Below are 26,654 nucleotides of genomic sequence, written 5' to 3'. Positions count from 1 at the left end.
TTGAATGCTTTCATATCAGAATGTTGCCGAGAAAGCGTTGTCAGCACCCATCTGCTGCCTAAGGGTGCGCCACCAGCTAACATGCATGGAGCCAACAGAGCGAGTAAGTGAGCAGATGCATCTGAGCAATTGTTGGTAATACAAATATGGAATAACTGTAACTTGTTTACAAGGCATTGGTTTGTTACTTGAGCTGAGCTTGGTTGCACATTATTGTCGTTGGCCGGGTGAGGCCAATGCTATACTGCCAAAACTGTGCAACAGTGGTGTCATATAGTGCATGTTTAGGATGAAAGTGGCCAGTTGTTGATTATGTTCACTGTAATTCGATCAGGCTGTTTTAATTTCAATGCAAGGCACCCACATTGACCAAAAGCGTTAAAAAAAATCCTGGCAGTAATGAAAATATTTTCTCATGCTGCAAAAATTAACACTACACTGTCAGGAAAACAAAGATGTATAATTTTAATTTGCTAAAGAAAGTATAAAATAAACAGAGGTGCTATGCATTCATGAAACCTTAGCATTATTGTATGAAGAACTGAACAAGGGTAAATGGGGTACGCCTCAGTTTGCAGATGAGCCAACGTTTCGACAAGTGGACTTGTCTTCGTCTGGGCAAAGCGATCATCACTGGCAGGGGTTTAAATATGCTTTTTCTTCCGAAGAAGAAAAGCTGGGGAGGAGAAAGTGGGTGCGAAGAAAATGGATCATGAAGTGAAAGAAAAATAAATCTTCAGTATATATTTATCAGCCTGGAACCAGGGATTCTGTGGTCTGCAAAACAAGTACAAGCCGCAGTAACAGGAAACACTACAATACCAGGTAGATTATTAGTCACAACTTAACCAGGTTTGGTGTAGATACACCTTACAAAGAGACAGGCTATGCAAAGGGTCCTGATAAGGCATATATCTAAGGGGGACAATTCTTAAAACTTTCTGCAAAGGGGGCGGGGAGTACAAAGTCACAGGATAATAACCGCACAGAGAACCGCAACTGACATGAAAAAAAAAAATGTTTGAGGACGAATGCAAGCAGGAAATGATAAGAGGGAAATGTGTTTAGAGGAATATGTAAGGTTATGCTATTGCGGAAGGGAATAGAGTGTGCATGCGTTGTGAATAAACTGTACAATTAACGCTATGTGGGATTGTTTTCCCGAATAGTTATGATGCAGAGGGAATATACCTAAGGGATTCTAACGCTCCCTTAGATATATTTATTCCTGCTGGTTCCAATGTTCTAAATTTATGAATTAGATATGCCTCTCTGTATTTTCGGTCTTGCAGATTTAAAGCCGGACTGGAGAATAATTAATTTAATTTCTTCGAACTTATGGTCTTTCTGATTGAAATGCTGGAAAACTGCTTTCGGGAGGTATTTGCCTACCTCCCGGTGTCCATTAAGCCGTATGTTCATTGGTTGCCCTGTCTCTCCGATGTACTGTTTATGACAGAAGGAGCAGTCTAAAAGGTAGATAGCATTTGAAGATGTGCAGTTACAGCCTGATTTTATGTGAAAAGTAAAATCGCTTGCAATACTTGTAACCGTGGTGTCTTTTTGTATATGACTACACATCTTATATCTAGGTCGAGAGCAAGGGTGTGGTTGTGTTTGATGCTTGTTGTCGAGTTTAGAATGTACTAGAATATCTCTGAGGTTTGCGTTACGCTTGTATGTTACCTTTGGTGCTTCCGGAAATATTTTCTTGAGGCGTTCATTACAGGTTAGCATGAAATGGTATTTCCGCAGAATATTGTTTATGTTTGGGAGGGCATTGGAGCATTTAGTTACAAAAGAAGGCTGGCATTCAGTGTTGGCCTTTGGTCGTTTCGTGAGCACATTGCTGCGGTTTAATGTGTTTGCTTTCTAGAAGGCCATATTAAGAGAGTTACAGGGATAGTATCTAGATTAGTGTTGCTTTCAATGAATGTAGTTCGTTTAGGTAGTCACTATCATCGCTACATAGTCTTCTAAGCCGTGTCACCTGTCCTACAAATATTCCTTGCTTACAATGTCTCGAATGATCACTCGTGAACTCTAGGTATTGTTACTTATCCGTTGGCTTTCTGTACGAAGAAGTTTTAAGTTTTTCATTTTCCACTGACACCGTGGTGTCGAGAAAGTAGACTTTTAATTGCGACGACCGCCAAGTGAATTTAATGCTAGTGTGATGATTATTAAGATGATTTTTTTGGTCAGTTGTGGTTCACTGTGCGGTTATTACCCTGCGACTTCGTACTCCCCCCTTCCCCTACTTTTTAAGAATTGTCCCCCTAGATATATGCCTTATCAGGGCCCTTTGCATAGCCTGTCCCTTTGTAAGGTGTATCTGCGCCAAACCTGCTTAAGTGGTGACTAATAATCTACCTGGTATTGTAGTGTTTCCTGTTACTGCCGCTTGTACTTGTTTTGCAGACCACAGAATCCCTGGTTCCAGGCTGATAAATACATACTGAAGATTTTTTTTTTCTTTTTTCTTTCACTTCATCACCCATTTTCTTCGCACCCACTTTCCCCTCCCCAGCTTTTCTTCTTCGGAAGCAAAAGTGTATTTAAACGCCTGCCAGTTGATCGCTTTGCCCAGAGGAAGACAAGTCCACTTGTCGAAACATCGGCTCACCTGCGAACTGAGGCGTACCCTATTTACCCTTGTTCAGTTCTTCGTACCGTGCAAACCATCTTCTTCCTTTCGTTCTACCTGGATGCTTAGCATTATTGATGTGCCCGACCATGTGGCCGCAGCTCTGCGAGATATTGATGATTTGTGCACCGCAGACTCAATATTTTCTTGTGTCATAGTTTACCGCTTCTCCAGTGCACATTTCAATGCAAAGCTGGGGTCTATTCACATTGTCAAAACAATGCATTGAGGATTTAGGGCTAGGTGGCATTGCAGTTCTTTATGTGATTTGGATAAAGCAGTGCCCATGATCCACTAAGGCATACGTCACTGTACCATAACAATTTCAAGCATGGGTACCCAAATGGATGTTGCTCTTTACTAAAGCCATCTAATTACTATCTGACAGGTCACATTAAATTTAGCACATAAATTTTGCTGGCATGTAGTTATAATCTGATAAGCTGTAGTTGCACTTTCTGAGAGTGGTTCCTAGAATTGCAATGCATAAGAACAGTTTATCGCTAAATCTTTTGCAGTGCTTCTTTGTATTATTTAGAGCCTTAAAAATTAATACCTCTGTTACGAAAGCAGTTTTAGGTACCATGCAATTGACTGGCAGTTGCTTTCCAAATGACGGGCTGGACATCATTTTTCTGCAGTTGCTCTACACAGTCAGCAAAACTGTTCAACCTCTGGGTCACATGATTATGCTGTGTGCAGGCAATTTATGAAAAAATGCTCGAACTCTGGTATTGTTTACTTTAAATATTCATTCCATGCTTTATTTCATTCAATTGAGTTTTATGCTTAAATTTTGTGCTCGGTGTATGCCATGGCTGAACATCACACAATGTGAAGTTGATCCAGTAGAAGCATGTTTAACTACACTGCTCAGCTGTCATTCTTTAGGTGCCAGATTGAGTGTTTGCGCTCATTCGATTAGTGAAAGATGTAGATTAGGATTTGTACTAGTTATGGTGGCGACCTATCACTTGATTTGGTTAGAGTAAAGAGAACTTCTTGTTGGGCTAGTTGGTGCCTGTTCATTTTAAATTTAAAGGCACCAAAACCACATGCACACACACAAGGTGCTCTATCCGGTTCTTTTCTTGCGTGTGAGCTTGTGATTTTGCACCTTTAAATTAAAAAAAAAAAACAGTGGCCAGTGTGAGGGCTTCATTGGCCTCAATAATATCAATTGACCTGTTTATCTCAGGCCATTGACTTCAAACTGGTGTGCAGTTCAGATCGCAATGGCTGTTGGCATTGCTGTTTAATGCCACTAACTGCTATTCAGTTGAAGTAGTGACAGTGAACTAAAGTGGTGTTCAAGGAACCTTGTAATAGAGGTGTAAGTCTTCCATTCCACTGGAAAAATTGGGTACTTAAAATACATTTGTCAGTTCCATTTTAATTTACTGATACAGAAAAGGGAGGGAGGAAGGGGGGGGGCTAAATAACACCGTTGGATGGAAGGCACAGTTTAGATACAGATAGTGCTAAACCAGGCAGAACATGAAGTAAACGAAGTCTAGTTGCATAAAATTATTTTAAAATAAATAGCATTTAAAAGATGTTATATTCACTAGAAATGAAATGCTCTTTATGTGCGCATCAAATTTTCAGTGCCCGGGTATGCTTCTGGGACAACTCAAAGCACCACTAGCAGCGACAATCTTCCGCAGGCTCCATCTGCTGCACTCGAGCTGGAACCATCAGGTATCAACTTTGTATGCATTTCATATTCTCTTGTTTTGTTCACCTTAGTGCAGAATTGATATTAACTGTAGCCTTGCTGCAATTTTAAGAATTTTATGTTACAGCTCTATCTTGCCCACACTAAGTAGCTTGAAATGTACAGCCTTTGTCAAAAGTGTGGAGCCCAAGGGCTTGGCTTTTGAGGCTTATAGTGGCACTGAAATAGCTTTAGTAGAGGTCTTCATCAGAGAGAGTAAGACAAAAGCTCTTCTTACCGTTAGAGATTCAGAACACTTGAAGTACATACAAGGTGCACGAAGTGACCCAGAAGCAGACCTCTTGGGCTCTATCTACCCTTTTGACAAAGACTACATTACTGCTGCTGTTCTGAACAGGGTCCAGCCTAGCCAAATTGTTTTTCCATAAACTGAACGAAGCTTTTAGGAATAGAATGAAGTTTTTACTTTCACTAAAAATGAAATGTTTTATGAACTCAACAAATTTTCAGTTCCCAGCCATCCATCTGGGACCACAATCAGCAGTCCCATGCAAGCTGGACCAACTGTGATACTGCCACAGCCAACAGGTATCAACTTTTTGTGCTTTTTGCATGTCAGACATTGTGCTGTTCACCTTAGTGCAGAATTTTTAACTGCAGCCTTGCTGCTATTTTATTTTTAATGTTAATGCTTTATTGTCCTTTTGAAGCAGTGTTAAATGTACATAACTTCATCACTTCACTGCCATCCAGCCGCTGCTATTGTACTAAGTGGAGTGCAGCCAAGCCAGATTGATTTTTCTTGAAATGAATGGTTTTGTCACTGACTATTGTCAGGTAGATATTCTCATTGAAATTACTGTATTTGTTCATACAATCGTACCTCGTTTGTTGTACACCTTGGTTCCCAGGCGAAATTACCCATCAAGCAGGTCATCCGTAATAGCAATTCATGAAACAGAAAGCAGTATTCAGGGGAAAAAATGCTGTTCAGGATTGGTATATCCGCTTCTGATCAAAGTGGTGGGCAATGAAGAGGCAATCAGAGTAAAATGTTGTTTATTAGGTCTTCAAGCGAGTGGAAAAAAATCTGAATCATCTGAATGTTGAGTTATTGAAAGGCTCCACAAGACTGCTGAAATTTATTTACACATTAGCAATTTGTTTTGTGAGACCTAGGCAACTGTTGTCTCTTTTCAAGGCAAACACTACTTCACAACAACAGTCTCTCACAGTTCCATTTAATGTTTCATTTCGTGCTAGCCACTGGAAGTGGTGGAAACAGAACTCCTCCACAATGGCAGTTATCTACGGCTTCTTTCATAGTCCAAAATGGTTCCACTTGTGCTTCCTCGCATGCGGCATTGCATGTGAGGAGGCTTTACCGCAGAAACAAGGAGCAGCGCGTGACATACAGAAAGTTTCGGTACGCTGTAAGAATGAAAATGCTACGTGAACAGATGCGGGGGAAATCTACATTGCGGCACAGCAAGATGCACGACGCATGTGATTTCCACCCTCAACCATCACTGTGCTTGTATAGACCCTTTACAGTGCGAGTGCATGGGCGCTGCCATATTTGATCACGTGACCCTTTCGCCATCACCGGCATTCTGGTTTGATGGCTTCCGGAGCACTGGTACTCAGCGGCACGGTGCGACGTACCCGCTATCTCTGGGGGCAGTGAGCTTGTAGACAGCCAAAAAATTTCATGTGAATGCCAATAGTATGTGTAGGTGCTAAGAAATGTTTAATTTAACCACGTAGTTCACTATCTGCGTCCTCCTAACTGTCTGCATTGGCTAGAACGTTTCGACAAACCCGTCGGCCGTCTGCTTTGCACTCAGTGGTGTTCACCTGTGCTCGGGCAAAAGTGACTGGAAACTGCACAGGAATTCAGAACCCACAGTAGGCAGCCCAAGCAAGCGGGGATATAAAAAATCTTATTATGGTAAATTTATCGTTAACCCATGCATTAGTTTTATACAAGCAGCAGTTATTGCATGTATTGCAGCAGTGCTTGTCTAAGCTTGGTTTGGTTTGTGAGGCTCTGGCAGTCTTGAAGCCATAGGTAGTGTAAGAGGGTTCTAGCACAGCTTCCGCCCTCGCTCTAGATCACGTTCTACGTCCACCGCTATGGTTAAGGGTGGCGCTGGTGAACACTCTCAAGGTTCGTATACAGGCAACATTAATACCCAAGAAAGTAGCGGGTGGGACAGCGGCCGATGTAGCTCAGTTGGAAGAGCACCGGACGCTATATTCGGAGGTCGTGGGCTCGGTTCCCACCATCGGTATGTTGTTTTTCCTTCTACTTTGTGTTTATTTTTCGCCTAAACCGATTACATTACTAATTTATGCGATTACCGAAGTAAAAAAAAAAAGGATGTAAAGTACAATCCCCAATGCATTCCTTGGCCTCGCCGACTATTAGTTTTTTTCCTTCATGTATTATGACGAGCACCCTTCTTTCCCCTTCATTTATCTGCTTGTAGCTTAGGGGGGTCTCGGCTCTGGCAGTCTTGAAGCCATAGGTAGCTTAAGAGGGTTCTAGCACAGCTTCCGCCCTCGCTCTAGATCACGTTCTACGTGACGCTGGCGGTAACACAGGACGTTCCACGTCCACCGCTGTGGTTGAGGGTGGCGCTGGTGAACACTCTCAAGGTTCGTATAGAGGCAACATTAATACCCAAGAAAGTAGCAGGTAGGACAGCGGCCGATGTAGCTCAGTTGGAAGAGCACCGGACGCTATATTCGGAGGTCGTGGGCTCGGTTCCCACCATCGGTATGTTGTTTTTCCTTCTACTTTGTGTTTATTTTTCGCCTACACCGATTACATTACTAATTTATGCGATTACCGAAGTAAAAAAAAAAGGATGTAAAGTACAATCCCCAATGCTTTCCTTGGCCTCGCCAACTGTTAGCTTTTTTTCTTCATTAATAACCCAAAGTGACTCAGGTTATGAGTGGAGGACTGCGGAAATTCTCATCCCCTGCGGTTCTTTAATGTGCACTGATATTGCACAGCACACGGGCTCCTGAGTTTTTGGCTCCAGGGAAAAGCAGCTGCCGAGGCCGGGATTCGATCCCGCAAATCTCTGGGAATAGTACTTAATTATGCCCACAGTGAGTTTCCTTCTCTGCACAATCAATTCTTATAAATGCATAGACGTTAGTAGCCATGTCAAGGTACTTCTTAATGCCCTGCGAAAATATCGTGGCAGCAGTGCAAAGACGCAATGTACAACTACTCAGAAAACGTCAGGGTCGGTCTTGCATTCTTATGGGTACTGCTGGTGCTAAAATGAGCTGGTGCGTCAGGTATAGTCTTTCTCTACAATTCACAGGCACTTTCTTGTCCCAGAAAGGAATATGAACTCGTGATAGACCTCCGAGAAAAACGGTGGTCTAGGCCATGATGTGCACCTTATGTAGAAAGTATAGTCTGTTCTTCCGCCAATAAACAACAGGGTCATTATCTCTACTTCCTCGCAGAATACTTCGACAATATAGATGACACCTGCATCAAAGCAGTGGTGTTTAACAGTCAGCCGGCATTCTTACACAAGATGCGCAGCAGCACTTTGCACTGCACGCTGATGCGTTCGGAAGGCCAGCAATGACAGCTGTCCCAGTGGCTCCACCTGTTAGGGAGAGTGGAACTACTCTCTGTAAACGATCTGTATTGCAACGATGTCGTGGCTGCCGGTAGTCATGGCCGATGGGGAAAGCTTGGGTGGTAGGCCTCGTTGCTTGCGGCTGGTGCGGTGAGCAGGCATTTCCTCGAATATATGACTAGCACTCCTGCTTATCGGAGGGGTATGGGATATCGGACCTCACCTCCACCAGATCTGTCAGGATGTTGGTGACTGGGGCTAGCTTAACTGAGCCGGTAGAGGTGAAATTCCACGGTCCGAGTTCCAGGTACGTCCTGCGAGTGCGGAGCCGATTCACTTCGTCTTTCGCTCCGAGTTCCCCCTGGCATATTTGCCCTCTCCATACCTCCAAAGTAACAGCACAGCCTCGCGAGAGCATTTCTTGGTTTAGTAAGGTAGGTGGAGCTAGTGGAAGTTGTTCATAATGGAAATATATGAGTGCAAACATAACAAGGCACAAAGGAAAAGAAAACACAGGACATACACCGTTCTCACAGCTGGTTTATTGACAAAGAGCACATTTGTTTAAATATAATAAAATCAGTTTTGTCTTTGATTGCGTCACTAGATTTAAACCAATGTGCTCTTTTCCAGTAAACGAGTTATAAGAATGGTGCACATCCAGTGTCTTCTTTTTCTTTATGCCTCGTTATGTTTGCACCCACATATTGCCAAAATTCCTTGGTTTCCTCATGTGCAGGCAGCCCAGATTCAGGGGTGTATAGATCATTTCAAATTCATTCATTCAGGCTCACATGAATGGTCTATGCTTTGCATTGACTCCTTTGAAGCTTGCACAGACCATGTCATGCAGTTCGGATTATCTAGAAATTTCAATTTATGAGGTTCAAAATAATGAGCTCACTGCCCCTAACCCCAATTTCCCCCAATAAAGTTTATCAATCAATCAATTCTCACTCTACTTGGAACAAAATATGATTTATGGTGTCATGCCATTTTTCATTTTATATTAGTTGCACATGACAAAAAGTCTAAAAAATGCAACTTATGCACTGGAAAATGTTTTTGTATATCTGTGCCAGAAGGCTCCTTTGGCTGCGTCAAAGTGATCTGAGCCAATCACATCACTGCGTCTTTATTAAGGGGCGTCAGGTGCACAATATACATTGATGACTTGTTTTCATAGTGAAAACATTTGTTGGCTTGACAGGCCATGAATAATTCTTGCCACACTGGCGGGTTAATTGAGGCCATTTGAAGTGTTCTGTCACTTTTAAGATTATCGTATTACTCTGACAAAGATTAGGAATGCTGTGCTACTGCTCCTCATTTGAAAAGTCCTTTTGTGTGTAAGATATTTCAGTGCTCAGGCTAATGTGTCATTTTTGCTCCATGAACAGTTAACATTCCGGGGTGCGAAGCTCCTTTTGCTGCCAAGTCCTGCCCACAGCAGGGAGCAAGACGGTCGAAAGGTATGTTTCTGCTCATAATGTGCTGAAGGAAACTTGAAATAGAGCTTAGAAATATGTTAAACAGCTGTTTTTGGGTGAATTTATTCCATGCTTTCCAAGCCAGTATTAATGCCTTGGAAATAGAAATCAAATATATAATTTGAAGTGTGGTTTCTCTGAATACCATGATCAATGACTGCAAGCAGGTTTACTTCTGATTGGATGTTGTGGTCTTGTGGGTAACCTTCAGAACATGTTCCGACTTGAAAGGTGACCTCTTGGGCATTCAAGGGACGTCTTCGCTGCATCATTTGTGGTTGTCTCATTGATGTGCTCTCATACACAGTGCAAAAATGCTCGTCAAATTCGAAAACTTTCGTGTGTCATCGAGGTTTCAAAAAAGGCACAATTCATCTTTCTGATAAATGATTCAGACACAAACGATTTATGCTCGCCTGAAGGAGTACTCATTGGCGGCGGCTCAATGCACATTTCAGCTATTTGTGCGACTATCTGTCCAAGTGTTTCTAGACTCAAATCTGCATTTTTTGTGGTTTTTATACGCCCCTTTATTTTTAGCGCAGCAATCCAGAACATCATGTCCGTCAAAAACCACTTAGTTAATTTCTTCACAAGTGCGCCACTTTCAGACATATATGCATCATACCCTCTCCTTTTCAGCTTGTGCAAGATATACCGTATTGACTAGCGTAATCAACCCACCTTTGTCAAGAAAAATTGATGACAGATTTGGGGGGTAGAGTTCATTATGTGGGATTTTTTTTTTTGAGAGTCGTCCGCTCTTTTATCAGTCATCAATGAAAGCACGCAGTCAGCTGCAATTACAACACCTTGATGTATTATTATTATTATGATTTTTCGCTTAAAAAGGTGTTTGCTGCTTCATGCGTTCCAATGATTTATGGCAGTGGACAGCGCCCACCGAGCCCGATCATGGCGTGTACTGACACGGCCGGACTGAATGCAGCGGAGAGTGCCATTGCATTCAGTCCGGCTGTTGCAAACGCCAGCGGCCGGCGTTCGCCTGCTAACGGGTCGGCGGCGGCGAACCCGTTAGATCCCAACGAGACTGATGGCTGGGGCAGAAAGAACTCGGTTTATTGTGTGGCTTGGGTTTTTATACCAAGCCAAAGAAAAAAGAAGAACGAAAGGAAAGCTGCAAGCAGAGGCTGCCGTGACGCTTGGTGATGACGAGCAGAGCGGAGGCGGGCACACGTGGCGCTGGCGAAACATTTAGCAGTTCGCAGCATCCCCCTTTTCTCGGAATCCATATCTTACTACGGGCCTCCTGACACGTGTTGACCGCCGCAGCACCGGACCCTCGATGTCGCTGGCTGTGGGAGCCTCCGTTCTCTCCAGCTCCACGTCTGAGTGATCCGCAGGTACTCCAGGGCAAGCAGGGGGAGTTGAAGCAGCAATGGGTGCATCGGTGCTTCTTCTGCGGAGCTGGTCCATGTGACGGTGAACAACCCCGTTATCTGTCTCCACTTTCACGACACGCGAGCCCGTGGTTTCCTTGACCTTGCCCGGCGTCCATTTCTCGCCGCTGCTATAGTTGCGGATGTATACAGGATCTCCTGGGGCAAAGCTCCAGCCGGCGTCTTCCCGTGACTGGGCCTGGTCGACTGTCTTGCACCTGGGCGGGAAGCACATATCTAGTCTCGTGCGCAATCTGTACCCGAGCAACATTTCGGATGGCGAGCGCCCTGAGGGTAGCGGCGTGCTTCTATAGCTGCACAATAATCTTGCCAGGGCCTTCGTTATATCCCCTTCTGAGCACCTTTTAAGTCCATCTTTAATGGTTCGTACAGCGCGTTCAGCCAAACCATTGCTTTGTGGGTGATACGGCGGTGTTCGAATGTGTGTGATGCCGTTCCGCTCCATAAATTGGGCAAATTCCCAACCGATAAAAGGCGTCCCATTGTCAGAGACAACTGTGCGGGGTAGACCAAACTGACTGAAAATTGTCCGGAGGGCCTTGACTGTGGTGCAGGAAATAGCGTTGGATAGGGGTATGGCCACAATCCACTTGTTATGCGAGTCTACGATGACCAGGATCATCTTGTTTTGATTAGGTCCCGTAAAATCAATGTGCAACCGCGACCATCTTTCCCGCGTCTCTGGCCAGCTAACAGGTGTGTGGGTAGGCGGCATTGGAAGCGCTTGAACGCAGGTTTGACACCCAGCAGCCACCTGTTTAATATCTGTGTCGAGACTGGGCCACCAGAAAGTAGACCGCGCAACGGTCATGGAAGAAGCCCCTTGGTGTGCTGCGTGTAATAACTTCAAAAATCTTCCTCTGGCTGCTACCGGAATCACAACACGGGGGCCCCAGTAGAGCAGGTTCTGACTAACGGACAGCTCGTGTCGCCTTTTCGAGTATTCCGCCATCTCCCTCCCTTCCATAACCAAGTGCCTCGGCCAACCCTCCAAGACACACCTACAGACCTTCGAGAGCACTGCGTCTGCTTGCGTGAGCACTTGCAACTCCTTTAGGGGCACGGCAGGCTGGTCCCAGGCGTCCAAGGTCAACACGTACTCTGCCTCGTCCTCCGAATCCTCGGGAACCTGCTGAGATGGTAGCGGTAGGCGGCTTAAGGCATCCGCGACGAACATGTGCTTGCCAGGCTTGTACTGTAACTTATACTTGTATGCGCCAAGCAGAATGGCCCATCTCTGTATTCGAGCAGCTGCCATGATGGACGTTTGCCTGTCATGCTTTAGGAGACCCAACAAGGGCTTATGGTCTGTAATGAGCGTGAACTCCCGCCCGAGTAGATAGTCTCGAAAACGCTGCACACCGAAAACTAAAGCCAGGGCCTCCCGCTCAATGTGAGAATAATTCCTTTCAGCGGCGTTTAACGAGCGCGAGCGAAATCCAATCGGACGATGTTCGCCATCTATGCAATGGGAAAGCGTGGCCCCAACACCATAGGGTGATGCATCGCATTCTAAAAATAGCTCTTGTTTCGGGTCGAAGTGCGTGAGCACCGGGGCCGTGGACAGCGCCTCCTTCGCTAAGGAAAATGCATCTTCCTTAGAACTCCACACCCACTTAACACCCTTTTCGAGCAACCGGTACAGGGGGCTAGCAACGTAGCCATGTCAGGCAAAAACTTGTTGTAGAACGTTACCATGCCCAGAAACGAGCGCAGCTCGCTCACATTTGGGGGGGAGGGGGCTGATTTGATGGCATCAACAGCTTTTTCAGTCGGATGCAGTCCGTCCGCATCAATACGGTGACCGAGAGAAGTGACAGACGTCTCGTGAAATCGACACTTGTCAGCACGCAGCTTGATGCGATGCTCACGAAAGCGCTGAAGAACCGCCCTGAGGTGATTGCTTTCGCCATCGTAGTTTTCCGCAATCAGAACGTCATCGAGGTATGCTTGTACCCCGGGCAAGCCTTGCAGAACAGTTTCGATACGCCTCTGGAATATGGCCGGTGCAGAAGCAATTCCAAAAGGCAAGCGATTGAAACAAAACAACCCTTTGCGGGTGTTGATTACGGCTAACTGGAGGGATTCTTCGTCTAGCTCAATCTGATTGTAGGCATCCCTCAAGTCCAATACGCTGAATCGCTGCCCTCCTCCCAACTGAGCAAAAATATCATCTATAACTGGCAGCGGGTACTGTTCCATTTCACACACTAAGTTCAGCGTAACCTTAAAATCTCCACATATGCGCACTCGCCCATCTTTCTTGAGAACTGGTACAATAGGTGTGGCCCATTCTGCGTGAGTGACCGGTGATATTATGCCAGCTGCCACAAGCCTGTCCAATTCCTCTGAAACTTTATCGCGTAGAACGTAAGGTACTTTTCTTGCCTTGCAGAACTTCGGCTGTGCTTGTGGCTTGACCTGCAGGTGCACTGGTGGACCTGTCATGCTTCCCAGGGCCTCCGTGAATAAGTCTGCGTAGTCCTCCAGAACGGCAGTCTGTACAGCAGGGGTCAAGTTGCGGTCCTGTGGCGAACGCAGAACATGCAGCACAGCTGCTTCTTTGGTTTCGAGTTTCTGCAGCAAATCCCGGCCACAAAGTAGGGGTCCTTCGCAATCTAAGACGATGAGGTTGCAATCGACAGCTGCAGTCTTATAGCGCACCCGCATAGGCAACACTCCGAGTACCGGCAGTCTCCCCAGATAGCAAGACAATTTAATCGTCGGTTTCTGCAACTGTGGCCATTGATTACTGTGTGCTTCGTAGGTTGTCCTAGGAATGACACACACTGGCGATCCGGTATCTATATCCATTAACAGCTTGATGCCATTCCAGCTGAAAGTTTTTCTAATTGGTGGCACCAACAGTTCGTTTGTAGTCACTGACCATAGCTGGGCTGCACTAGTTTCGCTATCGCTCTCTGTATGCGCTGTGACGTTCACCGAATGGTTTCTTTCCTTTCGGCACATTCGAGCCAAGGGGCCTTGTGTGCCACAACTGTAACAGCGTCGGTGACGCATCGAGCAGGCGGCATTATCATGACCGCTGTTTCCACAACGCTCGCACTGCTTGTCACTCGCGTTGCGCTTCGCGCGCCAACGCCGCGGCATCTTTAATGCTAGCAAGTCAGAGGAGGCTTCTTCGTGGCTTATCTTCTGCGAATCAAGCTCTGCATGCTCGTATGCTATCGCAAGTGCTGTCGCTTCAGCTAAGGCAAGATCTTTTTTTTTTGCTAGCAATTGTTTTTGCAAGTTCTTCGAACGGACGCCACATACGATGCGGTCTCTCAACATCCTGTCGAGCATTGTTGCAAAGTTGCAGTTCTGAGCAATTCGTCGTATTTTGACAATAAAATGTTGTACTGACTCCCCTTCGTGCTGTTGCCGGTGAAAGAACTTGAAGCTTTCGGAAATCTCGTTCGGCGTAGGGTCGTAGTACTTGCTTAACTCGTCTACTACTGACTGATAGCTCAAAGAGTTTGGCTTCTGTGGGGCGACTTGTCCGCAAAGAATATCAATGGTTCTTGACCCAAGCGCGGCGACTAGCAAGGCTCTTTTCTTGGCATCGTCAGTTACTTGGTTAGCTTCGAAATAGGCTTCAACTTTGACGAGGTACGATTGCCACTTATCTTTCACGTCGTCGAACTCGGGCAGGTGGTGGCCCTTGGCTGCAGCAAGGTCCGAGGCCTGGATACTATCGACAGACCCTTGTGTTATGGGAATCCTCGTCGCCACTGTTGCAAACGCCAGCGGCCGGCGTTCGCCTGCCAACGGGTCGGCGGCGGCGAACCCGTTAGAGCCCAACGAGACTGATGGCTGGGGCAGAAAGAACTCGGTTTATTGTGTGGCTTGGGTTTTTATACCAAGCCAAAGAAAAAAGAAGAACGAAAGGAAAGCTGCAAGCAGAGGCTGCCGTGACGCTTGGTGATGACGAGCAGAGCGGAGGCGGGCACACGTGGCGCTGGCGAAACATTTAGCAGTTCGCAGCACCGGCCATGGTCATGAAAACCAGCAGCTTGTGCAACCGCGAGTGGGGAAACGAAGAGATGCGCACTACAGCCTCTTTTTTAATTCTCAGCGGCAAAAGTCGGTCGTGGGTTCCTGATGTGAGTGGGTTCATTACGCGAGTATTTAGGGTAAATATATTTGTGGGAGAGGAGGGTGAAGGCTGTTCGAGAAAAATCTCCCCCTGGTAGAAGTGAGCGATGAGCACAAAAGAGCAAATGAAGCAAAGGAAATAAGGAAACGATGGTTTGGTAATAATAATAATAAAGAGGGTCAAGAAGGGGGGGGGGGGGGGGGGCTTGTGTTAAGCTACGCTACCACACCGGTTGCCCTTTACACCCCAGGAAACCACTGATAGCAATACAGCTGAGTGATCGGTGAAAATATGTGGAATATATGCTCTCGCAATCCAAACAACATTTCAACAAAGCACGATGGTGTCCCACAGGTCACACAAAAAAATCTCGATCCATGGATGTGGTGGAATTGCAAAACTGGGAAGTGGGGCAGACATAGGAATTTGAGAAAGGGGAAGCATGATGAGTGATGCATCACAAGTAAAGAAGGGAAGCCTGCTCTTCCACTGGAGCAGGCAGTGGAGCACATCCCCCTGTGGCCAGAGCTTTATGGAAAGCAGAGTCCTCAGGTATTTTAATTTCCGTGGGCTCAATTAGCTGTTGTCAGTCACGAAAGCTTTTTATGCATGGTAGCCCAAAAAATCAAAGCGAGAACAAAGTTTTCCAGAATGCTCTTTAGTGCGTTTTAACTGTGCGCACACTCAGCCTGCTAGAGAATTCTGTTGAAAGCCTTTCACTGTCTTCCAGATCGCTATTACCACCATGTGAATGTAAGCATAAACCGATGCAAATGAGTGCCTGCTATGTACTGGATCAAATGATGTAGCACTTAATGATGCAGTCTTTTCAGCCCATAAAAGAATATTTTTTATGATTTTTCCTATTTTTGTGCAGCTCTTGGGCCTGCAGCACGGGAAATCGACACAACTGTTGGGGACCTGAATGATGTAGGAGAGGTAAGCAGTATTGCCAGTTTCTTCATCTTCTACTTTGTTGTCTGTGAAGGGGAAGAAAAAGATTCTTTCTTAGGGCATACTATAAAGTCAGCCTTCAGAAGCATTGAAATTTTTAATGTCAAGGCAAAGAGTGTAGTTCATTGCTTTCGCCATGTGGGTTATAGTCGACCATCGCCTTCTTCACCCCCCCCAAAAAAAAAGATTTGCATATAACCTGCACTCCATTTTTAAGAACTAACTTTTTCAACTTTCGTGTGGGCTATAGTACACAAGTACTATGTTATATGCAATACCTTACCGCAGCCAACGCCAGGTGTGAAATTCTGAATCCATCCCCGTAATCATTGAAATCACTTGCAAATAGTACTACTATTTTTGTCTATGCATCAAGGAAGCGGGCTGGTGCTGGTTATTTGGGTCTGAAAATATTAAATGTTCTCCAAAAATGCACACATATTTCAAGGCAAAGGGGAACCCACCTGTTCTTGCCCCACTAATGCCCGCTTCGTCTCCCTCACCAGCTTCATTTCATTGCATGAGGGCAGGGGACCAGCAAAAGTTTCATCGGTCGCTCCTCTTATGCATGTAGATACGTAAAAATGTGCTTGATGTGGTCTCATGTGTACATCAGTGACATTACCTGGATGGAAAGTATAGTAAACAGCAAATTGGTTGTCAAATGAACAGCTAATGGGCTTGCTCCTTGGTTGCAACAGTGTTCAGCTCTACTGGTGCCCTTCACTGCCCAGCAGCATTGCGGTGCAGCAGCCATGAGACAAGCCCTCCCATAGCGTTACAGACGAATTTCATGACAGTGAGCATTGAAGGACTCTGCTGTTACTCAGAAATCGAATAAAAAATTACAAGGATTCAACGCTGCTGAATCAAATATTGAGTGAAAGCATTAGTTGCAGGTGACTGAGAGTTCTCTTTTTCTTCTTCCTCAAGCCCCGCTCTAACCAAGCCGTATGAACGTGCCTTAGTGGCCTATAGGGGTAACGTGAATGCCAGGGTCCTAGCAGGCTGATTCTGACATAACCGTCCCATGTGAAATGAGAGACCCAAGTTGGCAGCTCCTGCCAGCCCGTGTGTCATGTGGGGTGTGACGTGGCTACCGGCGTGTTACGCTGAAGGCTCGAAACCTAGAGTAGTATTGCTTTCGCAATATAAATTGTAATTTCTATCTTCATACATTTCTACACTTTTTTCGCTTTACCTTATAGGACACAAACACAGGTATGCTCGTTATACATTAGTTGTAGGTCAGATGAGTTCTGGCATTTAAGACAATGTTACAAACCATTTGTACTATGCTCTTATCTGTTCTTCAGGTCCATGTGGGCCATGGGAATTACCTCAGCAGTGGCACATGGGAGCGACTACAAAATTCGCCCATGGACTCCACCTTCTGTAATCAGTTGGCAGTCTGCCTGTGGGGCAGTGAGGTGCTGACAGAGAGAAGTCTCACAGGCACACTGTCCAACAACGCTATTTCTAAGGGGGCGACGAAGACGTACCCACCACTCTCCCCCATGAAGGTGGCTTCAGTGTCAGGTAAGCCAAAAACAGTTGGTCTAGCCTATAGTGCACCGTGTATTCTAGTAAATCTACTTTCAACTGCATGCATTTTATTATCAGTTCGTACCAAGTATCCTATAGTTTTTGTTTTGTTTACAATGCAATTCATTGCTTTGTATATTAGGCCCTATGCTGCTGATATAAACACACCTGTACTCTAACTTCTACTCCGAGTAGCTCTCGAGGTCTGTTTTGTATTTCAGAAGCCAGCCTCCACTCGAGTTCCTCCTCAAGTTAAGGAAAAGTGTCAGGTTTTCATTGAGAACCTCGAAGTTGCAGCAACACTATCTAGACCACCAGTTTGCCTGTAGATTTGTTGGACATAGCAGCGTGGATTTTGTTCAATCTGTGAAAGTCTTTCAATGTGAAAGACTGCTGCCGAATCGCACTCATGGTGCCAACACAAAGCAGGCCAACTGTGCAACTGAGTTGACTAGTGTAAGACAGCACCTGTCAAATGCGCAACAGCCGCTGGCTAAGCAAAGCGTGACCAATGGCGTGGAGAATAAAGAGACTATGCTCTGGGATGTGGGTTATTGTTGACCACCGCTTGTTCCTCCCCCCCCCCCCCCCTCCAGAAAAAAAAATGCTTGTAACTTTCACTCTATTTTTAAAAAATAATTTTTTCAAACTTTCCTGTGGGCTATATAGTCGATGACTGATTTTCCGGACTCTCAACAAACCGCGAAAATGTCCGAAAAAACAAGTGTGCACCAAAAAAGCTCAATTATTTGCCTATTATTGACTTTGAGGCCTGAAAAAGTCATAAATGCTTTTCCGCACCACGCTCCGTTTCCGTGCTAACGTGTCCGCCTGAATTTAGGCGAGAGTCGTAGTGTCACCGTAAGCCGACGAAACGGATGCGACCGCTTGCATCAGCTCAGCTTGTGTCGGCTGCGCTGCTTTAGGGGAGTCGTTATCTCTCTCAGACTCCACAAGCACTTGGTGAATAATTTCTGCATCTGTGAGGCCAGGGCACAGTTCCAACTTTTGGTCCACATCTGTGAACTCTGAAAACGAGACGGTTGATGTAGTTTCGACACCTGCAGTGTGAAGTGTTGCTTGGATCTCGCAATCCATATATTTTCACTGACCACTCTGCTGTATTGCTATCAGTGGTGTCCCGGGGTGTAGAGGGCAACCGGTGTGGTAGCGTAGCTGAACACATGCTCCCCCCCCCCTCCCCCCGACCTCTTTATTATTATTACCAAACCATCGTTTCCTTATTTCCTTTGCTCTTTTGTGCTCATGGCTCACTTGTACAAGGGGCAGATTTTCCTCGAACAGCCTCCACCCTCCCCTCCCACAAATATATTTACCGTAACTACTCTAATAATGAACCCACTCGCATCATGAATCCACCACCGACTTTTGCCGCTGGGAATTTAAAAAAAGTTATAGTGCGCATCTCTTCGTTTTCTGCCGTCGTAGCCCATAGAGCATTTCATGGCAACGTACCAAGATGCTTCACAGCGATATCATCTAAGTGCATATCATTTGAAGTAAGCTCTAGTACTAAAGGGGGGGGGGGAGGGGTGCTTGGCAGTGTCAGGACCCTTGACTGGTAAGCTAGCAGCTACTCGCGGTTGCACAAGCTGCTGGTTTTCATGATCATGGCCGGACTGAATGCAATTGCACTCTCCGCTGCATTCAGTCCGGCCGTATCAGTACATGCCATGATCGGGCTCGGTGGGCGCTGTCCACTGCCACAAATCATTGGAACGCATGAAGCAGCAAACACCTTTTGAAGCAAAAAATCGAGGTGTCATAATCGCAGCTGACCGCATGCTTTTATTGATGACCGATTAATTGGAGAGTGGACGACTCGCAAAAAAAAAAAAAATATGCCCACATAATGAACCTTACCCCCAAAACTGTCACCAATTTTTCTTGAAAAAGGTGGGTTCATTACGCTAGTATGGTATGTGAGGACGACGTGCCTTTGAGGAAAATGAAGGATGTCATTGGGTATGGGAGGCGTTTAGCTATCAATCCATATAATTAAAAACAACAAAATGCAATGAGAAAGTTCAATAAAGCTGAAATTCAGTAAATATGCTCTGGGTTTTGTTTAGAGAACTTTGTATCTACGGCAACCAGCTCAGTTATGATTGCATTTTTGAACTCAGTGGAGCGAACCACATCTGTTTGCAGAGTGCAGAGTTTTGTGAGATTCTAGCCATAACTAAAAAAGTTAGGTTTAAGACCCTCATCCCCCCTTAGAGAAGCGGGCTTTTCAAGTGCATTTTAAGTTCAGCTGATGTCCAACCATAGTGGGCTGTTTGCTTTTGGGCAGTCTATTTCACTATTGCTGCTGCAGTGTCTCAGTGGTACGGTGCTTGCCTGCTGACCTGAAAGAAGCTGGATCGATCCCAGCCGTAGCAGTCGCGTTTCAATGGAAGCAAAATGCTAGAAGCGGCATAACCTACAAAACACCAGGTGGTCGAAAACTGTCCTGTACCCTTCAATATAGCATTCCTTGTAGCTTGAATTGCTTTGGAACCTTAGGCCCAGTAAACTTCTTTAGTTGTTTCTTGAAGTGAGCGTACGGGAGATCGTCCGTCTTCTCCCTCGCTCAGGCTGCAACTCCCAGGCTACCCCCGCAACTCGCCGTTCTCGTGCAGTCTCACTTTTCTGCGAAAACGTCCTTGGCGTCCCACTGCCGCCGTTCACAGTTTCATAGAATCCGTAGCCGAGATACAGTTCGCCTAAGTGTCTCAACCCTGGCCTTTCCACTACTGGCATGCCACTCTCGAGGACATACACGAGATTTACGGCTGCCTCTTACACATACCAAAGAAAAAAAATGTACGAACACCCAATAGACACTCGATGAGGTCCACCAACAGGCCGAACACAGAACGGCCAAACGCTTTTCAATGCGTGGAACCCCCTGCCCCTCAAGAAAGACATAAAACAGACAACGCGCACACGCAGTGACATTTCACACAGTAACCAAAAAATAAGAAAAAGGTCCCCTCTCTGTGGGTACGGGTGCTGCTTCACCCGCGCAACGCATGGGCCGGCTCCCCGAAACGGGAGAAAACAAATACACACAAAAAAAAACCCAAGCAAACATGCACTGTTGACGACCTTACGGGCCCTATAAACCGACAGCAATTTCAATCTTCAGCTTTGTCTCTGGCCTCTGCAAGCAAGAAATTTCGCAAGAAATCTGAATGGTGGTTTTTCATACTATTCTCAACACCTACACAGACACTACACCACTGGCAGCAAAGCTGGCCAGATGTGTAAGCATTTCTTGCAGTATTTCACTGCTGCTTTTGTCATGCAGCATGTAAAAGATGTTTTACTAAACTGCAAACACTGTGGTTCTTTGTGGAGGTTCTTGAAATGTTACAGCCTGACAAAATTTACATTTAAATAGAGTGGCATGCTATTTCACACCTAACTTTTTGCCCTAATCTCATCTTTATAACCATTCACACTTCCTCAAGTGATGGTTGGAGAAAGGTTCCTGACGAGCTCCTTGCCAAAAGAAATGCTGAGTCGCGTTCTTGAATTTCAGTTGAGTGTAGAAGCGGTTTTCTCCACTTCACAGGGTGTAGGCAGTGCGGCGAGTCGAGGCACGTTGGTGAATTTGGCAGTTATCTTGTTAAAGGCAGCATAGACGCACAGTGTGCTCATTTGACTATGTGTAATAAGGAAGTAATTACTCATTGCATCCACCCCTAAATTTTTGACCAACACTTTTCCCACTTCGAGTTATAGATCAATTCGCTCTTGCCCTACCGTCTGCTCTGCTGACTGTCCTGGTTAGCTCAGTCGGTAGAGCGACTGCCCCGGAAAGACGGTGGTGCTGGGTTCGATTCCCGCATCAGGACGAATTTTTCTTTAACTACGAAGTTTCTGAGAAAGCTGTATAGCTTTCCTTTGTAGCTGTGTGGCTGCACTTGGGTGGATGCAATCAGTAATTACTTCCTTATTACAAATCTACTCCACCTTGGGGGATTCCACTAAATATTTGACTAAGACTATTTATATGGTGTTGTGTTCTAGAAAAGCACTCAACCTTGTTCATCATTCTTCATCACTGCACTCTGTCCTTGTGATAAAATTTTTATCCCATTTGTCACGTAAGACTTTGATGCCTGTTACCTCAAATTCGGGGGATGAATTTTTTGTATGATGTACAATTGGCTGTACTTCACCTTCCATTTTTCCAAAATTCCCAAACCTATGCAGAGTAGCAAGTCAGTGGGTTTTAAATGCTGCAGGGCTTCTCTTTCTCTCTTGTTTTGTTGGGTGTATCGTAAATATAGTGTTATACACAAATGTGTGAAGCTTCGTTTCAAGAGCTATTAGCCCAGAGTAATAATTTTTATACTCAGCCACACTGACATACGTTACTTATTGTCCTGTCTGCAGATTCCTTCTGGCACTATTTAAAAAAGAGGGGCTGCTCGGGTGAAGAGCTTGAGAAGCGGCACAAGAAGGTGACCCGGTATCTGGCACAAAAGTGCTGCTACTTGCGCCAGTAAGTGTCTATTCAAGGCAATATTCTTATGTGCATGAAAAGATTGGGTAAGCTCATGTGCTCGCATACCTTGTAAGCGTGGCTACATTTCCTTGCAACAAATTAAGGTTGATGAGTGGGCGAGTTGGAACATTCAGTTGGTAGTCAGCCTTGTCTGTTCTCTTCTTCCCTGTGTCTCGTCCTTTGGCTGGTTTAAAATGAAATTTCCTTACAATCTGTATGGAATACTCATGCCCTGGAATACACTGCCCGTTTTCGCTGTCATTTCTTTTCTTTTGCCTAGTATAGTGATATTGGGCGCGAGCACATACCGTGGCGCTGCCTCTCCGAAGCGCCCATATGACGAAGTAAGTAGGATGACGTACATTGAAATGTTGCCATAGTATGCTTTCCTAGGCAGTTCAGTCGCGCGTTAGCATTGCGTTCATTTATTTATTTAATATACACCTCGGTCTGGGCCTGCATAAGCTTCTTGCAAGGTTTGAGACCCACTCATTCGGCAATAAAGCACTTCATCAAGTCAGAGTTATTGAAGTTGGCGAGCTGCTTTACTGCTATAAGGATGCACACCGGTTGCAGCATTTCTGCTGTTATGGAAAAAAATACTGAAGCTACCACACAACCAGTCAGATGTAAGCAGCCAGTGCACGGGTAATGGGATTCCTGTGCAAGAGCCGATGACTGTCAGGAGCCTGGCAGATGTTGAGTGTCTTTCGCATAGCGCCGGCGGAAGCGGCACTGTTCACCAGCTTCCTTGAACGTAGTAGAGCAAACAAGTTTGACTGTTGAGATGGCATGGATTAATTTTTTAGCAGGTGTGAAGACGTGCTTTCCACGCAGTGACTTCTTGCACATTGACTGTCATTGGCACTCTTGGTTAGAGCGGATATTTGTTTTTCCCCACGCACGGTAGGGCTTTAACATATCTCGATCAGCGCATCACAGCATGCAATGCCTTGTCTTTCCTTTATTCACGGACTTTGTCATTTGAAATTACTACAGCGCCAGAGATGCTGCCTGAGACAACTCACCCATATTTGCTTCGGGAAATATGGGGTGAGGCCCACACACGGGTGTGGCCCTTACATGCGTTTATACAGTCAAACCCAGATATATCGGCGAAATAGTTCGATATACAGAAATCGCTTGTGACAGCACTTACGATGCGAAAAACCGATACAGTATTTGTCGCGTAATCAATCCACTTGCATAATGAACCCACCCTCCACTTTTGCACCCGAGAATTTGAAGAAAAAAAAACGTAAAGGCCAGCTCGGCCACATGCAAGCGACTGAGCGATCTCAGCGACGAGCGGCAGCGACAGCATAGAGAAAGAGATTGGTAAAGAGCGGTCACTCGGCGAAAACTGGCCCCAGGAAATGACGCGCGACTTTTTGAGCTGCCGCCGATTGATGGATGGCGGCACCAACGTGCGCATGCGCGGACGCGCGCGCGACGGCACTCGCTGCAGCGGTAGCCCGCCGGAGCACTAGCAGACGACAAGAAGTCACAGAGAAAGAGATTGGTAAAGAGCGGTCACTCGGCGAAAACTGGCCCCAGGAAATGACGCGCGACTTTTTGCGCTGCCGCCGATTGATGGATGGCGGCACCAACGTGCGCATGCAGTGTCGCGTTTAGCAGAGCAACGGTATTAAGTGAGAAACGTTTCACTCTTGACTTTCTTGTCAAACTACGCAGTATTTCAGGCAGTTTAGCCCAGTACGGCGGTCTGCGCTTCACAAAGTCGCACATGAAGGGCAGCCAACAGGCATGACAAGGCGCTCGCCAATATGGCTCGCCGGCCGCGATGACGTGACATGGCGCGAGGTTTTGCGAACGGCTAGTTTTGCGTGGTGTCGCGTTTAACGGGGCAACCGCAAGGTGAGAAATGTTGGATTCTTGTAAAACTGCGAGGCATTTCGGGCAGTTTAGCTCAGCGCGGTGGTCTGCGCTTCACAAAGTCTCGTATGAAAGGCAAGCCAACATGGCCTGCTCGCCGGCCGCGGTGAGGCCAGGCCGCGGTTTTGCGAACGGCTAGTTTTGCGTGTTGTCGCGTTACATTTAACAGGACAACGTTAAAGTGAAAAATGTTTTATTATGCGGCAAGCTTCATTGCTTCAGCTGTTCAGTGCTCTTGAAGAATATTGTTAGTTTAGTGGCTGATATATTCACGCTCTGTAGAAATGTATTTTCAGATAGGTTCGGTTAGCCTGCATTTCCTGACCTCTACGCTGCAAGAGCAGCTTTTGTATCAATTTTACTAATGACAGCTTTTCTGTTCTGGACCATAACTGCTGCTCACCAAGTTTTCAGTACCCACTCACATGCACAGATGTGTGCGCGGTGCAGTGGCCTTACATTTCATTGCAACCTTCTGCATCATGTTCATTCCTTTTCCAACAGCACTGCATGGACCCACGGACTGCAGCCGAAGCACGGCAGATGCAACGAGTGAATGGTGTGGCCTTTCCTCAAGCGTCAGTACTCCTGTCTGCCCTGGACAATGCAAGTTACCCTTGCTAAGGCAGCCGCGACTGGGACTGTGTAGTTTATGTATAATGCCTGTTTTGTTACATATCATTTGCAATAATTCGGAAATAAGTTATGCTATTTTTTGTCTCTACCTAAGTGCTGTTTCTCACCTTGTGTATTTTTATTTTTCTGTATTGTGCACATCGCCTAATGTGTGTAAAGTATTTTCAATGCATCCGTCTACATGTGTTGCATCTCGTGTTTTATATGCTGCAAAATAAAATCATTTCACGAAGCACTTGGCGTCGTTTCTGCACTACTGTTTTGCAAAGGCTGTGGCGCAGCTGCGTTGATGGGCAGTTTAGAGAACTGGGAATCTATTTTTCCTGTTATTATGCATGCTGAAAATAAATAGAAACACTAGCAGACCATTTAAAACCAAAATAATGTGCCAAAAGGGCAGGGAAGGGCGCAGCGCATGGCTAGCATTCAAATCGCGCGCCCTTCAGCAAGACCGGATGTAGTTGCCGCCGGCCGCTTGGTGCACTACAGTCAAATGGGCCGCTGGGCCCTATGGGAGTGTCCGCTCTTTACCAATCTCTTTCTCTATGGCGACAGAGCGAAAATTTTCGAACTTGTTGAAACTGCGTCCCTCTCGCCGCTCCAGCCACCGCGGCAGCTCAAAACAAGGTTTCTGTGTCGCCGCGGCGGCAGTCCGTTTCGGTCGTCTCATCCACAGCTCATTGGCAGCGCGCCAAGATTCTGCGCAGCGATAACATCAGGGTGCGTTTATGTTTTGATAGCTCCTGCGGTGGCGGGCAGCGAACTTGGCAGAGTGCCCGTGATGGCTTGATTGCACAAGCCTGGTTCGATTTATCACGCTGCGCTTGGGGCAGGCGTCATGATCGCAGCAGCTGACCGCCTGCTTTCGCTGATTCATACATGCAAGGATAAACTATAAGACATAAAATAAAACATCCCCGAAAAAAAAAAACCCTGCCGGTTCTTAACGTCTGCAGCCGCCATATCTTACGCTACGCCGCGCGTTCAGCACAACAATAAGAAAGGATGACTGTCGAAAAAGAAAAAAAGAAAGAAAAAAAAACAGATAGCTGCTGCTGCTTAACATCCGCAGGCGTCATGGCCACGTCTGCATCTGCCGCCGCGCCGCTGCACGCAGAGGGTTCGCAACACGCTGGAGAAAGCATCTGACGTCTGTCTGAAAACGGGCTGAGCTGGCTTGGCGCATGCGTTGCGCGTGCTGAAGGATAGAGATAGCTCGGCAAAAGAATAGGCACACCCACGCACATGGCTTTCAAACGTCATGTGTTGGTGCGCGGGAAACGACAACTGCAGATGCGCGGCGCTGCCCAGACCAGCCGTCGCCGAACTGTCCCCTCTCATTCCTTCCGCGCGTGGCTTGAAAACGTCACGCAGCAAAAGGCCAAGGGTGATGCGATCATCTTTGGGGAAGGCACACTTTCCAGTGTGTGGTGCAAGGTTCAATATATAGAACGATCGGTGAAATTGAGTTCGATATATGACGCGGGTTTCCTATACTTTTACATGGGATTTTCAAGGGGATATTTCGTGAGTTCGATATAACCAAAATTCCATATATCCGGGTTCGATATAACGAGGTTCGGCTGTACAATATTGCATCGGGGCGGTGTCTGGTGACACCTAGCCGTTCCTTACTCATTAGCTATTGTCACATTTCCTGTGTCAAGTGTTTCAGTTTCGTTATGGCAAGGGGGGTTGCACTGCCAAGCATCCATTGATAGCTAACCCTCTTGGTTGTCCATCTTAAACAATGCAATGAACCACAGTTAACAAGTATATATTTCTCTAATTAGCGACTTCTGTAAAGTTTACATGTGGTTATTGTGGGCTTACAGTGTCACTCTTTCTTCAGCTAGGACTGTCTGCACAAGGAGTCCCAGTACAAGAAGGACCTGATGAATTGAAGAGGGACCTGCAAGGAGAGAACCTGGTTGTATATATGGGCAAATAAATCTAGTCGATTAATGCTCCAAGTAAGTTGTTTTTTCCCTGACCGTACGTGGGAGTGAATGGAATGCTCGGAGCCAGACTGCTGCTCTACAGCTGCATGTTAATTGACAACAGAGTCCTTGACAGGGACGGTAGGACTAACGAGTACAGCACAAGATAGACTACAGAAATACGACACTACAGGAGACAGACTACAGAAATACGA

At 46.0% G+C, this 26,654-nt stretch overlaps 1 protein-coding gene across 1 annotated transcript; it reads left to right on the top strand.

Annotated features, from left to right (window-relative positions):
- Positions 1-23: 23 nt before the first annotated feature.
- LOC146177284 (uncharacterized) lies at positions 24-26,654 on the top strand. The gene is made up of 8 exons (XM_084581119.1): positions 24-103; positions 4,256-4,348; positions 4,836-4,913; positions 9,340-9,411; positions 15,827-15,888; positions 17,220-17,442; positions 21,856-21,964; positions 26,352-26,654. The coding sequence occupies exons 1-8, from the start codon at positions 82-84 to the stop codon at positions 26,353-26,355; spliced, it is 663 nt and encodes a 220-aa protein (XP_084437245.1). The 5' UTR covers positions 24-81; the 3' UTR covers positions 26,356-26,654.

This window comes from Amblyomma maculatum, chromosome 10, assembly GCF_055883805.1.
Source record: "Amblyomma maculatum isolate TAMU_Amacu chromosome 10, ASM5588380v1, whole genome shotgun sequence".
Taxonomy (NCBI): Eukaryota; Metazoa; Arthropoda; class Arachnida; order Ixodida; family Ixodidae; genus Amblyomma; species Amblyomma maculatum.
Note: the sequence above shows the minus strand (reverse complement) of the source record. Positions and strands in the feature narration are given on the sequence as shown.